The 16,450-nt window shown below is 42.0% G+C and overlaps 1 protein-coding gene across 1 annotated transcript in view; it reads right to left on the bottom strand.

The window, feature by feature from the left end:
- The window catches only part of LOC149437496 (uncharacterized), a 202,166-nt gene that overhangs the window by 132,920 nt on the left and 52,796 nt on the right, over positions 1-16,450 (bottom strand). The window contains exons 15-19 of the mRNA XM_089660890.1: positions 12,894-13,048; positions 8,332-8,571; positions 3,326-3,482; positions 1,221-1,284; positions 636-740 (exon numbers count right to left, since the gene is read on the bottom strand). Of these exons, the coding sequence (XP_089517016.1) occupies positions 636-740; positions 1,221-1,284; positions 3,326-3,482; positions 8,332-8,571; positions 12,894-13,048 (721 nt within the window). The remainder of the gene's footprint in view (positions 1-635; positions 741-1,220; positions 1,285-3,325; positions 3,483-8,331; positions 8,572-12,893; positions 13,049-16,450) is intronic.

Below are 16,450 nucleotides of genomic sequence, written 5' to 3' on the forward strand. Positions count from 1 at the left end.
CAGATGAGCTGGGAAGTGGTGAGCTGAATTGCACATCATAAAAGCCAGCGACCGACAGTTAGTCCAAATACAGACTGCCTAACTTAGCAACCTTCCCTTACTGCCCAACAATTGTAGGGGGGTAGTGTTCAGCCTGAAATTGGATATAACTTTCAACTAACTTTACTTCAACTAACATTTTCACATATACTGTATATATATATATATATATATATATATATATATATATATATATACACAGTATATTACATATTTATATTATATATTGCATTTCCACTACAAGTAGAAACTGGAGATGGAAGGCTTCCTAAGAAAATAATAAATTATTTCAGTATTTCTGAGATGAGAAGGTGATGGATATGTGCTTGATGTACATTATACACTATAGGGGTTTTCTATATATACCCAAGGGTGACAGAGGTGACCAGGGACTGGGGAGAAAGCATTACATTAGTGGTCAGCGTAGTGCCCTACTTACATTAGTGGTCAGTGTAGTGCCCTACTTACATTAGTGGTCAGTGTAGTCCCCCCTTACATTGATGTGTGTTACATGCACTTCATATAGTTTATGGGAAAATTCAATATTTGGTTTTAATGCACACAAATTTTGACCATTGTATTATATCATACCATACCTCCTATCAATGCATAGAGAGTTGTATTGCACTGGCAGGCAGCATTATTGTCACAATACTCATCAGCAGCACATAAATCACTTCCACAGGGTACAGATGCAGTCACTGGAGAGACAGAAAAAACATTAAAGTCCATTACTCTGGATATCTCACACAATATTCACATTCACTGTAGGCTGAAATCATTGTGTTGTGTCCACCATAGACGTTAACATGTTTGTAAGCTCTGACAATAATCCCCAACAATGGGCAATTTGCTCTCTTTTTTGGTCTGGTAAATATACAGGACACCTGGACACTTTTCATTATGACAGCGAAGGGTTAGAACATCTGCAGGTTTTTTTATTGGGACATCACTCCTAACTCCCTGGTCAGGTAACAGGTGTCAGACAGAAGTAAGGGAAAATCTCCCCCAAAAGGGAACAAAGACAGCAGTTAAATCTTGACAGAAGCTTTAACCCTTTCCCCACATTATCCAAAACAAAAAAGAAAAGAAATGTATTGTCTGGAGTTGGGCTTTAATATATGTGACTGAAGGAACAAGTAACATTAATGTAACAAAACTGTGAACATGAGATGACTTACTTGCATACAGAATGTTTGTTGTGATTCCTGAAATTGCCTGTGATCTGGGTTGAGAGCTGCAGGTCTGTAAAGAAATAAAAGTAATTTAAAAGAAATTCCAGACAAGTAAAATCCATGAAGGAACTGCAAATTGTATCCAAGAAACACCACAGCTATGCTAAAGTCACAACATCCCCTTCAAGTTCCTTTATCTGTGTTATCCCCACAATGGAAACAGTGGAGGATGCGGGCGCACCAGGTTCTTCCAGCACTCCAATGGTGAGACTTCCCTGGAATAGTTTGCATTTCCCCTCCACATTAGTTTCAGTCACTCTAAGCCATATTCCCCAATCACCTATTTATTCTACATTGTATCGGGGCAGCATGACACCATCCATTGTCTTTGTTAGGGGTGAGCATGAAACCATCAATTGCCTTTGTTGGGGAAAAGCATGAAACCATCAATTGCCTTTGTTGGGGATAAGCATGACTCCCCCAATTATCTTTGTTGGGGATAAGCATGAAACCATCAATTGCCTTTGTTGGGGATAAGCATGACTCCCCCAATTATCTTTGTTGGGGATAAGCATGACTCCCTCAATTGTCTTTGTTGGAGATAAGCATGAAACCATCAATTGTCTTTGCTGGGGATGAGCATGACTTCAATTGTCATTGTTGGGGATATGCATCACTCTATCAATTGTCTTTGTAAGGTGGGCATGACACCATCAATTCCCTACTCCATGTTATGGTTACAGAAGATTGGCAGAACTGTGAATTCTGGTGGTGGTATCTCAATAGCAGAGGCCAGCATATGATTTTAATTCCCAACTTTTGTATGGAGTTGGCCATTAATTCAGCTTTCATGCTCATCACATACAGAAATGGTCTGCCTGCTTGGTTTGCAAAAACAGCAGAAAACCGGGAGGGAAACTGGCATCTTTAAACAAAACTTCACCCAAAAGAAGAAGTTCTGATGCTCTTCCTCCCCCCCTCCTCTGCCATAGTTGGAACTTTTTTTTGGGGGGGAGAGCAGGTACCCAGTGTTGACAGGTAGCCACTCCTACTTCCTAGGCAACTCAAGTGGAAGTTCTCTCTCTGCTTGGGACCTCCTGGGACACATCACAGGTCCCAAGGCTGCAGGACCATTCACAAAGTGCAGTGTGGGTCACACATGCACAGCCGACTGTGAAGCCACAAGATGCCCACAGTTAACATGCAGTGGACCAGAGACAAGTAAAGAAACCAGCCCTGGTGAGGACAGTGCTGGAACCCTGAACAGGTGAATGTCTGTTTATCAAGATTTTTTAAATGCTTCAAGGTGTTTATGGACTGAAAAATAGAACAAATGCCCACCACGAAGCTTAAAGTGTTTTTTCCATAATTTCTTTGAAAATTAAAAGTCAGCAGCTGCAAAAACTGTAGCTGCTGACTTTTAATTTTTAAAGAAATGACTGAAGAGCCGCTTTAAGCTTGGTGGTGGCATTTTTTTAAATTTTTTCAGTCCATAAACACCTTGAAGCATCTTAATAAGGCCATTCAATGATCAGAAAGCTGACTGTGGATGCTGGAGCAGCACATCGGCGTGACTGTTAGCACTCTTGGCTTGTAGCACTCAGGACCTCCAATGCAATCTCAGTCACAACTCAATCTGCATGGAGTTTGTATGTTCTGCTTGTGATTGTTTCCTCCAATGACATGATGGTAGAATAAATGGCTCCTGTCTAAATTGGCCCTAGTTTGTGTGCATGTATGTGATATAGGGACCTTAGATTTTAAATTCCATGAGGACAGGGACTGCTGTGAATGTACAGTATGGAAAGCACTGCATCAGTTGTTAGCACCAGGTTGCTGAGATCTGAGGTCTGGTTATCAAGAGGAAAGAGGAATTGTTATACACACTTCATTAAGGGTTTTAAAAATAAATGCTTTTCCTAACCCCCAAACCTGGCACCCTTAGGCTAGTGCAAGATCATCCAGAGCAAGAAAATGCCTGGGGCTTTGAGGGGCCCCTTGGACCAATGGGCCAATTGGGCAGCTGACTACCAACTTGACAAAACAATCCCTAACTGCTCCTTCAGGCACAGAAATCACAGAACATCCTCTATGTGTACGTTGAGTCTTACCACGGTGCAATCATTAGTGCAGAGTTTAAGTTCAGCATAGAGAAAGACCATGTTAGAACTGGTGATCTTGAAGACTTTCATAGCAAACCGAGATTCAATGCCGACTCCATTGCTAGTCACTGTTAGCTGGTCAGTAGATATATCAGTAGATGGGCACCTGGATACAGAAACCTTTCATCAGCTTTCAGTTACTGCAATCTAAAGATTAGAACACAATACTGGTACATACTAATAGAGCTGATCAATATATGGGCTGCATTCATTACTTTATAGGTGAACAATACAGAACATGCGTTCATTGTATTATATTCAGTAAATACAGTCCATACATGCCTTCACTTTGTTCATTAAGGAACACTTTGAGAACACATCTGATCTCACTGGGGAAAAAATCTCATACTGAGTCTTTATCCTGATATGGACGGGGTGATGTGTTAGGAACGTAAGGATGTCCCATCGTTTGATGGAAATGAAAATGATCGACCTACAGAGGACTGAATTCAAAGACACTCCGAAAATCAAAGTGAAAAAATGATGCAGTAAACAAGTCCATGTTGGTGAAATATCATTGCAGCAACTCAGAATGGTCCTCAGTAGTCTGTGTGGCCCCCACGTGCTTGTATGCATGCCTGACAATGTTGGGGCACGCTCCTAATGAGACCACGGATGGTGTCCTGGGGGATTTCCTCCCAGATCTGGACCAGGGCATCACTGAGCTCCTGGACAGTCTGAGGTGCAACCTGGATGAACCAAAACATGACATCCCAGAAGTGTTCAATTGGTTTTAGGTCAAGTGAAATAGGGGGCCATTCAATGGAATTCCTCCATCCTCCAGGAACTGCCTGCATACTCTCACCACATGAGGCCATGCATTGTTGTACACCAAGAGCAACCCAGGACCGACTACATCAGAAGGAACCCAGGACCCACTGCACCAGGAGGAACCCAGGACCCACTGCACCAGGAGGAACCCAGGACCCACTGCACCAGGAGGAACCCAGGACCCACTGCACCAGGAGGAACCCAGGACCCACTTCACCAGCGCAGGGTCTGACAATGGGTCCAAGGATTTCATCCCCATACCTAATGTCAATCAGGGGGCCATTGTCTAGCCTGTAGAGGTCTCTGTGTCCCTCCATGGATATGCCTCCCCAGACCATCACTGACCCACCACCAAAACGGTCATGCTGAACCATGTTACAGGCAGCATAACGTTCTACATGGCTTCTCCAGACCCTTTCATGTCTGTCACATGTGCTCAGGGTGAACCTGCTATCATCTATGAAGAGCACAGGGAGCCAGTGGTGGACCTGCCAATTCTGGTGTTCAATGGCAAATGCCAATCCAGCTCTATGGTGCCGGGCAGTGAGCACAGGGCCCACTAGAGGACGTCGGGCCCTCAGGCCACCTTCATGAAGTCTGTTTCTGATTGTTTGGTCAGAGACATTCACACCAGTGGCCTGCTGGAGGTCATTTTGTAGGGCTCTGGCAGGGCTCATCCTGTTCCTCCTTGCACAAAGGAGCAGATACCGTTCCTGCTGATGGGTTAAGGACCTTCTACGGCCCTGTCCAGCTCTCCTAGAGTAACTGTCTGTCTCCTGGAATCTCCTCCATGCTCTTGAGACTGTGCTGGGAGACACAGCAAACCTTCTGGCAATGGCACGTATTGATGTGCCATCCTGGAGGAGTTGGACTGCCTGTGCAACCTCTGTAGGGTCCAGGTATGGCCTCATGCTACCAGTAGTGACACTGACCCCGGCCAAATGCAAAACGAGTGAAAAACAGTCAGAAAAGATGAGTAAGGAAAAAATGTCAGTGGCCTCCACCTGTAAAACCATTCCTGTTTTGGGGGTCATCTCATTGTTGCCCATCTAGTGCACCTGTTAAATTTCATTAACACCAAAGCAGCTGAAACTGATTAACAACCCCCTCTGCTACTTACCTGACCAGATCAATATCCCAGGAGGGTCATCAACTTGATGCGACTCTGATTAAAAAACGATCCTTTAATTTTTTGAGCAATATATATATATATAGCATGTCTCAGTGGTGTAACTAGAACCTTCAGGACCCTGGTGCAAGAGACCATGAAGGGCCCCCCTGAACCCCTATTCCCTCTGAGCCCAGGGCCTTTACGCCAATCATAGTCCCTTTATTAGGGTCCCACAGTAGGACCATTCCACATGTTCTGCATCGGACGCCCTTCCTGTTGTTCTCTGTAGAGTTGCCACCTTTTCTTCAAGCCAACCCCAAACCCAAACACTTTAGCAGCGTATGGCAATTTATTTGTAGTATACACTATACATATATTTTGTGAATAAATAACATTTCTAATCATATTCATTTAATCACAGGAGCCCCCCTACATCAGAGTCCACAGAGTTCCCTCTTTACATCTTAATCCTCAGTTTTCCCTTCACACCTGAATCTTCAGAGTTCCCCCTTTACATCTGAACTCACAGAGTTCCATTACCCCACCATCAAAGTCCACAGAGCCCCCCTAACATTAGATTCCTCAGAGCCCCCCAACATCAGATTCCATAGAGTCCCCCACCCTCACAATCTGCAGAACCCCCCCACCATCAGAGGCTGCAGAGTCCCCCACCATCAGAGTCCATAGAGCCTCCAACCAGGACAGTATGTACAGCCCCCCACCATCAGAGTCCACAGAGCCCCCCTACCCTTAGAGTTCACAGAGCCCATTCCCATTCCACAGAAGCCCCCACCATCAGAGCCTGCAGAGCCCCTCACCATCAGAGTCTGTAGAGCCCCCCACCATTACAGTATGCAGAGCCCCAGCTATCAGAGACCACAGAGACCACCACCATCAAAGTCCACAGAGCTCCGATACATTAGAGTCTACAGACTGCTCTACATCAGAGTCCATAAGGGAGACCTCTGTTGACTCTGGAATATAAAGGGGAACTCTGAGTTAATGGAGGCTCTGATATAAGGGGAACTCTGATGTAAGGGGGTCTCTGCTCACCAAAGCCCCCCTTACATCAGAGTCCACAAAAACACACCTTAATGTACATTACTTTTACAATATTGTACTGGGAGGCAGAAGAGGGGAGGGAGGGGGGAGACTTCACTTAGGGGATGGATGGATGGATGGATGGGCTGCCGGCACCTCTACTCTTCCTGCTGCTAGATTCAAACTTTCCTGGCTCTGCTCCTCTTCCTGCCATCTCCTCCTGTGTTTGCCCCCGCCCACACATCTCCTCTGCCAGGGAAAGTAGGCAGGAAATTGAGCGGGGCAGACACATGAGGAGAAGAGCCAGGAAAGTTTATATATACACACACCACACACCTTTTTAATATTTAATAGTATTTTAGAGTTTTTTTGAAGAACCGTTTTATATATATAAAAATTTAGTTTGGCTCACTTTAGCTACTAAGCTAGTGAGCATGTCTGTGGAGTTCAAACCCATGTCAGACTGGAGGGCTCTGCAGGTCAGGTGTTTCAACTCCCTGGTTCTGGAAGTGTTAAGAAAATTCTAGCAGCTAGTGGGCAGAGGTACAGGGGTAGGGATCTGAATATTGATGGGAGTAGTGTAAAGCACACCGCCACTGGATGCTATAGCAGTAGAGATGTGTTCTCTGGAGTGACCAATCATGCTTCTCTGTCTGGCAATCCGATGGATGTGTCTTGGTTTGGCTGTTGCCAGGAGAACGGTACTTGCCTGACTGCATTGTGCCAAGTGTAACATTTGGTTGAGTGGGGATTATGGTGTGAGGTTGTTTTTCAGGGGTTGGGCTCGGCCCAGTGAAGGGAACTCTTAGGGCATCAGCATTCCAAGAAATTTTGGACAATTTTGGACAATTTCATGCTCCCAACTCTGACCTCAACCCCAAAGAGCACCTTTGGGATGAATTAGAGTGGAGACTGCGAGCCAGGCCTCCTCCCCCGACATCAGTGCCTGACCTGACAAATGTGCTTCTGGAAGAATGGTCCAACCTTCCCATAGACACCCTCCTAAACCTTGTGGATGGCCTTCCCAGAAGAGTTGAAGCTGTTATAGCTGCAAAGGGCGTGCCAACCCCCCAAAAAGCACCTTGTCCGCATGTTGATGGGGATAAGGGCCTCTTCCCCACAATTGTGGCTGGTGGTTGTGGGGGTCTGTGGGTGGGGGGCTTATCAGAATCTGGAAGCCCCCTTTAACAAGGGGGCCCCCAGATCCTGCCCCCCCCCCCACGTGAATGAATAATGGGGTACATGGTACCACTACCCATTCACAAAAAAAAAAAGTGTAGTGTGAAAAAAGACAGAAGAAAGTCTTTGACAAGTCCTTTATTAAAAAAAATAAAGAAAAAGGTCCCCCAAAGTAGATCCAACGTCAATCACGATGCCCGCCGCCCCGAAAAAAAAAAAAAAAACAACTCCGCTCTCCCTACCTCCGTCTGACAACTTTGCTGATCTGGGATGAAATACTGTGATGATGTCACAAGGGGTGGAGTCATCCCGCCCCTTGTGATGTCATCATGTGATGTGATTGGCCAAAGCATTGCACCTGACCACAGGTCAGGTGCATTGCTTTGGCAAATCACAATGCACTGTCCTCCACCTGTCAGGGCGCAGTACATTGTGGGGCGTGGAGAGTGAACAGTCCGCCGAACACCCTTACCAGTCATGTGTTTGCCGAACACACAAATGGCCTATGTTTGAGTCGAACGTAACATCTAGCTCAACACTGCCAATCATAGGGATTACTTGGTACCCAGCCCCTTGGATCAGTTGAATACAGTGTCTCAGTGTACCCAGCCGCCTAATGACAGCCAGGTACACAGAGATCCCCCAACTGATTGGCTGCCTGATGACTTTTTACCCAGTGCGGTTTATAAATGGCGCTGGGTAAATAAAGGGCCGGTGATCCGCCATTGATACACGCACAGTGCTACATAAGAGGTTAGGGGGATATATTGTTCTGGGCATTCAGTGAATTATTTCTGTAGTCCAAGTGTACAAAGAACACGCAGAGCTACTAACCTGTGTGTTGTGTACTTACCCGTTCTTAAGAAGATAGTACTTGGTGTCGCTTGAGTTGGTAGGAGAGGCATAAAGATTCACCACTGAAAGATTGAAGCTGCTGGCATCCATATCTGGTATTATCATGAAAAGGTAAATAGTATCTTCCACAGTCAGGGGGTCTTCTTCTGAGAGAGGGACCGTATATGCGTTATCTTTATAGGCTGCCATTACGGCTGTATAACTTGTACCTGCTGCAAAGTGGTTTACTCCTACGATCCTGGAAAATAAACACACAACAAAAGGTTACCTACCTAAAACCCCTTGTAGGTACGTGGCCATGTGTCTATGTTATTATACAGAGAGGACGCAGAATGGAAATATTTGTGCTGAGGATAAAGAAAAAGCAAGAACCCAAACTCATCCCTAGTCTATGTTATGCCTACAGCAGATGGACAGAACTGTGAATTGTGGCGGTGGTATATCAATTTCAGAAGCCTGTATATGATTTAGTCATACATCTATGTTATTATAGAGAGAGGATGCAGAACATATTTGCACCCTAAAAAAAAGAAAGAGCAAAGATCTCTGCTCCAGCTCTGTGTATACTGGTGGAGGAGGTGAAGATGATATACAAAAGGATTGAGAATTTCAATTGCACCACAAAGGATTCACATTAATATGTATAAGAAACACACAAAATAAAAGTCATTTAGGTGACCTTGTCAGGGCGAAAAAAAAATTGAGAAGCGACATCCCTGCAATGGAAGAGTTTCCATACTCCCCTCTCAGGCGGTCCATGTCTCCTACCTTTCCTCCGTCCCTGTGCTGCAGCCTCCACCAGACTCTTCAGTATTCAGCTCTTCCGGAAGTGTGGGATGTCTGTGTCTGCCGGCACATGCCATGGTTCCTTCCTCTGACCCCGATGTCACTACAGGACTCAGCAGAGACATCGGGGATGACGGAAGGAACCACACAGCCCGGCGGGGGGCACTCAGGAGTGTTCAATATCAAAGAGGCTAATCCCCGGGTCACATCAAAGCCGATTTTAAAATTGGGTGACCTGCCGATTGCAGTTGCAACTCGCAAGACATCTGACTCAGATGTCTATGCAAATGGAAACAAAAGTAGTGCGTGGACTACTTTAGAAATCGGTGTGGCTCTGACCAAGTCTGAACCACACCAATATGACCGCTCTAATGGTGGACAATAGGGTGCGACTTGGCATGCAATTTGCAAGTCACAGGGCATATGAATCGCATGCCAAGTCACACCCGATGTGTCCGGGGTGCAAGATTCCTTTCACACGGACGTTCCGTTTTTTTTTATCGGTTCAGTCACGTTTTTTCCAAGGAAAAACGGATCATGTGCGCGATGGAAACATTTGTTTTGTTTCAGGATTCCTTCGTTAAGCTAATAATTTCATTTCCTCATATTCGTTATGTTAGAATGATTCGTTTTCTGAATTTATTTCATATATTCAAATTAATTTTGTATATTTATTAATTGTTCCAAATTTTGTAAGATGGCTGTAATCATTCTATTTTATTCTATTCTAATATATTATTTTTATTCTGTTCTTTTATTCTCTATTATATTCTGTTATTCTATTTAATTTTCTTTTTTTATATTCTATTTTATTCTGGTGTAGTCTGTTCTTTTCTATTCTGTTTTATTCTATGCTGTCTTTTTTCTATTCTATTTTCTATTCCTCTCTTTTCTTTTTTAATTTATTCTATTCTATTTTATTCTAGTGTCAATTCTATTTTATTCTATTCTACTCTTCTTTTTTCTTTTCCTTGCTTTTCTATTCTAAACTATTTTATTCTATTATTTTCTATGTTATTCTGTTGTATTCTATTCTTTCTATTCATTTCTTTTCTATTCTATTTTATTCTTGTGTAGTCTATTCTTTTTTTATTATACTCTGATTTATTCTATTCTATTTTTTTCTATTCTATTCTTTTCTTTACTATTCTATTCCTGTCTCTTTTTTATCTTTTATTCTTTCTATTCATTTCCTTTCTAGTCTTTTTTTATTCTTTCAAACATTTTGTGAAGTGAAAAAATTCTGTGCTACATGGAACAATGGCACAATCCTTATATAACAAAAAACAAAGTGAAAAAAATAAAATATATATAAAGAAGATAAAATAGTAGAAAAATTATTAAAATTGAAATAAAAATATATAAACAATATATATATAAAAAACAAAAACCACACAAAAAAATATAACTTTTTAAGTATGAATTAGACAAAAGTAATTTAAAAACTCAAGTTCAATCAATAAAGTGTACTTCAGTGAATCCTCCTTTTGGATAACGAAAAATATGTGCATCTGTCATAAATTCCTGTACAAAGACATCATCCACCATATATCTGCTCACCTCACACAGTGTGACCTCACCTTATACAATGTTTACGGTGTAACTGCACTTTTGTCCCATATGGACTCAGAAGATCAGCTTTCTGACTGATGACTCCAAAGTAAGCTCCCTCCTGATAAGCGTCTTTGTATCGGCTGTATTTCTCATTAAAAAAGAACTCCACATAGCGCTTTATCCTTATAAACTTTTATTCATCAATTAAACATAAGAAATACACTCACATTCCGGAGGTGTACTTTACACCAGGTATGATGAACATCCAGTAATGTACGGATTAGCCACAAGATGGCAGTATCATCTCAGCACTCATCGGGACAGCGGGACAGTGGAATAGCTGTCCAGATGAATGCTGAAATGATACTGCCATCTTGTGGCTAATCAGTACATCACGGATGTTCATCATACCTGGTGCAAAATACACCTCCGGAACATGAGTGTATTTCTTATGTATAATTGATGAATAAAAGTTTAAAAGGATAAAGCGCTATGTGGAGTTCTTTTTAATGAGAAATACAGCCGATACAAAGACACTGATCAGGAGGGAGCTTACTTTGGAGTCTTCACTCAGCAAGCTGATCTTCTGAGTCCATATGGGACCAAAAGTGCAGTTACACCGTAACATTGTATACTGTGAGGTCACACTGCGTGAGGTGAGCAGATATATGGTGGAGGATGTCTTTGCACGGGAATTTATGACAGATGCACATTTTTTTCTTTTATCCAAAAGGAGGATTCACTGAACAACACTTTATTGATTGAACTTTGAGTTTTTCAATGACTTTGTTTGATTCATACTTAAAAATTTTTATTTTTTGTGTGGTTTTTGTTTTTTTATATATATTGTTTATATATATATATATATATATATATATATATATATATATATATATATATATACACACAATTTATTTAATTTTTTTTTTATTTCAATATTATTAATTTTTTCTACTATTTTATCTTCTTTATATATATTTTTATTTTTTCACTTTCTTTTTTGTTATATAAGGATTGTACCATTGTTTCATGTAGCGCAGCATTTTTTCACTTCACAATATGATTGTATAATATGCCCCACTGAGACATGGGTTGTGTGCACTAGTGGCTACAGTATTTATACATTTAATTTTAGTTTTTGTTTTCATTTCACCATAGATAACGTTTGAGTTACTCAATTTATTTTTTTTATTCTTTGCTATTCTATTCTGTTTTTTTCTGTTGTATGCTGTTTTTCCTATTCTATTCTTTTATATTCTATGTGTTTCCGTCCTATTCTTTTTTATTCGGTCTCATTCAATTCTATTCTGTTTTATTCTGTGTTGTTTATTATATTCCTTTCTTTTCTTTTCCCTTTTATTCTCTTTTATTTTGTTTAATTCTAGTGTAGTCTATTCTATTCTTTACATGTTTTCTTTTCTGCACTTTGCTATTCTTTTCCATTTTATCCTATGCTATGCTATTTTTTTCTGTTCTATTCTTTTATATTCTATTCTATTCAATCCCTTTCTCTTCTATTCTGATTTATACTTTTCTTTTCTTTTTTCTTTCCTTTCCTTTTCTTTTTTTTAATTCTGTTTTGTTCTAATATTTTCCATTCCATTATATTCTGTTTAATTCTAGTGTAGTCTACTCTGTTCTTTTATTTTATATTCTGTTTTTATTCTAACCTATTCTATTCCATTCTTTAATATTCTATTCCATAAAGCAGTCTAAATAGGAATAATCTTATTACACCTTACTGTATTTATTGCAATATTCCATTTCAAATTCAAAGTTATTTTCAAATTCAAATAATTTATTTAGTTAAAATTCATTTAGGATTCATTGAACTTTGTTACTACTGTGATTTCGGAATTTTGGATACATACTAATCTCCATATAATGAAAATGTTGTCAGAATTTCGATTTGTAATTAAACGAATGGCACATGTCTATGGCTTACACCCATGTGTCCTCAGAGAGGTGAGCTCAGTTATATCTAAGGTTTTGCCTCTAATTTATGAAGACCTGGCACAAGGCCGATGCGGTGTCTATATATAAGAAGGGATTCAGGTATTCAACCAGTAAATTCAGAACTTCAATTTAAACTTCTACTTTGGGGAAGATATTTGAAGGTTTGCTGAAGGACCTCATCCAAGGGTACGTGATGGAATCCAATATCATAACTGATGGCCAGCTTGGATTTCTGAAAGACCGACATTATGTAATTATAATTACCCAGTTATTGGGTGCAGGGTCACATTAAGGCTGACAGTCATTTGCCGCGGGTAATAGCAGGAAACATTCATGACAGCGTCATTTTGTGTTCGGATCGGATATGTCTGGGCAAATATATACAGCTGATTTGTGTATGTGACATGGGTTGAATTCATCTGTAGAGAGAGGAAGCACATAAGTCATTAGACGAGGTCAGAAAACTCCCCACCATACAGTGATCTGCGCATTATCCAATAGTTACTATTAATGTCAGAGTATTCCCTGAGGGGTCAAAGGGTCAGAGTTCAACTCCTGCTTGTGAGTGTCTCCTTTAACTAGCTGGCTACCAAGGACACATGTGAGCCCTCAGCTGGGGCTGTGTGTGTCCATTCAAAACAAAGTGCCCAGCAAGCTACGCCCCTGCCCCCACCTCCCAGGGAGCTGCAGAAGCCAAACTCTCCCTTTTCCTCACTATCTCCTCTGCAACCAGGAAGTTTCTCGTAACTTGGATGTCTCCCTCCAGACTCAGGCAGATGGTCTCCTCAGTGGAGCCTCCAGACTGGATCCTCAGTGAAACCCCCTTTTTCAGCTCCCAAAGAATTAGATGCAGGATAGCCCCCCCCCCCCCCTTAATGAGAGAGCAAGAACTTCAGTTAGACTGCCAGATAGGGCAGCAGGCATTCTGGTTTGGAGCCTCTCCTCCTGGGCAAGATGAACCCTGCTCTCTGGGGCTCCAAACTATTTAACCACCATCTGGGATATCTCCTCAGAGATTGGCTGGAGTTGCATAAATATTCAGGATTTTTATTTGACTCTCCCACCCACTACATTCTGGAAACTTCCAGAAGACATGGAAAAGCAATTAACCTTGCAACCTGCAGAGCTCAAAGCAATCACATGCTGCTGTGCCGATTACAGGAGAGCCACAGAACTTAATTTTCCTAACCAAACCTGGAAGCCTCTCTGGGATGTTCTACCTTTATAGAGGGTAAAACAGCATACGGAGAACACAGACAACAATAAAACATGACAAGGTTTCTAAATCATCTCTATTCCATTCAAATCCTAAAATATATGTAGCATTACCCTTGTAGAAGCTGCTGGATAGGATAGGTCCTCTATTTTTTGCCTCAAACTTCTCAAGAACCCCAGCCCCTCTGACACACCAGCTTTAACTGCAGACTGTCAGCTTTAATTTGAAGGTATTTACATCCAAATCAGGTGAACAGTGTAGGAATTACAACAGTTTGCATATGTGCCTCCTACTTGTTAAGGGACCAAAAGTAATGGGACAATTGGCTTCTCAGCTGTTCCATGGCCAGGTGTGTGTTATTCCCTCATTATCCCAATTACAATGAGCAGATAAAAGGTCCAGAGTTCATTTCAAGTGTATTATTTGCATTTGGAATCTGCTGCTGTCAACTCTCAAGATGAGATCCAAAGAGCTGTCACTATCAGTGAAGCCATCATTAGGCTGAAAAAACAAAACAAACCCATCAGAGAGATAGCAAAAACATTAGGCGTGGCCAAAACAACTGTTTGGAACATTCTTAAAAAGAAGGAACGCTCCGGTGAGCTCAGCAACACCAAAAGACCCGGAAGACCACGGAAAACAACTGTGGTGGATGAGCGAAGAATTCTTTCCCTGGTGAAGAAAACACCCTTCACAACAGTTGGCCAGATCAAGATCACCCTCCAGGAGGTAGGTGTATGTGTGTCAAGTCACCAATCAAGAGAAGACTTCACCAGAGTGAATACAGAGGGTTCACCACAAGATGGAAACCATTGGTGAGCCTCAAACACAGGAAGGCCAGATTAGAGTTTGCCAAACGACATGTAAAAAAGCCTTCACAGTTCTGGAACAACATCCTATGGACAGATGAGACCGACATCAACTTGTACCAGAGTGATGGGAAGAGAAGAGTATGGAGAAGGAAAGGAACTGCTCATGATCCGTCGCATACCACCTCATCAGTGATCATGGTGGTGGTAGTGTCATGGCGTGGGCATGTATGGCTGCCAATGGAACTGCTTCTCTTGTATTTATTGATGATGTGACTGCTGACAGAAGCAGCCGGATGAATTCTGAAGTGTTTCGGGAATATTATCGGCTCATATTCAGCCAAATGCTTCACAACTCATTGGACGCTTCACAGTGCAGATGGACAATGACCCAAAGCAGACTGCAAAAGCAGCCAAAGAGGTGGAATGTTCTGCAATGGCCAAGTCCATCACCTGACCTGAATCTGATTGAGCATTTCACTTGCTGAAGACAAAACTGAAGGGAAAATGCCCCAAGAACAAGCAGGAACTGAAGACAGTTGCAGTAGAGGCCTGGCAGAGCATCACCAGGGATGAAACCCAGCGTCTGGTGATGTCTATGCGTTCCACACTTCAGGCTGTCATTGACTGCAAAGGATTTGCAACCAAGTATTAAAAGGGAAAGTTTGATTTATGATTATTATTCTGTCCCATTACTTTTGGTCCCTTAACAAGTGGGAGGCACATATGTAAACTGTTGTAATTCCTACACCGTTCACCTGATTTGGATGTAAATACCCTCAAATTAAAGCTGACAGTCTGCAGTTAAAGCACATCTTGTTCATTTAATTTTAAATCCATTGTGGTGGTGTATAGAGCCAAAAATGTTAGAATTGTGTAGAAGTCCCAATATTTATGGACCTGACTGCATATCAAAGAAAACAGGAGCCAAACCAGGTAGTGAAGGCAAACGTAATATATTGTCACCCAATTTGGTTGGTGAATAGGCAAGCATAAAATGAATTAACAATGGTAACAACACAATTTAACATACAAAGTGATTAACAGTAAGGACTGGGCATATGATGACATTTGGCATCCAAATCAGCATAAACAGTAGCAAGGCCACAAGTGCAGCAGTGAGCGATAGTAAAGTTTAGTGCTGGAACTATACTGCCAAAGCACATTTATGGCGGCAATGCTAGTACTCAACCAACTGGGTATGCACTGTCCAAACGAAAAGGAGGATGGTAGCAGAGGAGCTACAGAAAACCCCCAAAGAAAAGGATATAGCACCTCAAAGGCTAATCAGCAGTATAAATATAATTTATTAAGGACGTAAAAAATGTATAAAACACGTATCATAGCATCGTATGATGCATTTACCCTGTTCTTATCCACCCCTCCCAACACTCCACTACCCACCAATCTCCCCCACACAACCCCAACCCTCCTTTCCATGGAAACCCCAGAGCCCCCACAAGCTATCCTTCCTCCCAATCCCCAAACACCAAAAGACTAGCCCCCCACCCCTCCCTATAATCCCTACAGCCCCCTATCCTGTGAGAGTGGAAATCGATCCCCCAAAAGTCCCTCTGATGCAGTGCCTGGAAGTATGTGTGGTAAGTGAGGACATATATAAATCCGGCTTTGTGGAAAGGTTCTGAATGTTGATGCTGAGTATCGTATCACAGCAAGAGGGGAGAGCAACAAAAGGGCAACCTCAGTTCCTCCACATGTATATAATGCAGTTCATAGTTATTGAAGGTATCCCACTAAGCTCTATCTCCTTGGTTGTGGTAGCGGAGGGGGCAGGT

This window comes from Staurois parvus, unplaced genomic scaffold (genome assembly GCF_062004578.1).
Source record: "Staurois parvus isolate SC_StPar_1 unplaced genomic scaffold, SC_StPar_1.0 ptg001286l, whole genome shotgun sequence".
NCBI classification, from domain to species: Eukaryota; Metazoa; Chordata; class Amphibia; order Anura; family Ranidae; genus Staurois; species Staurois parvus.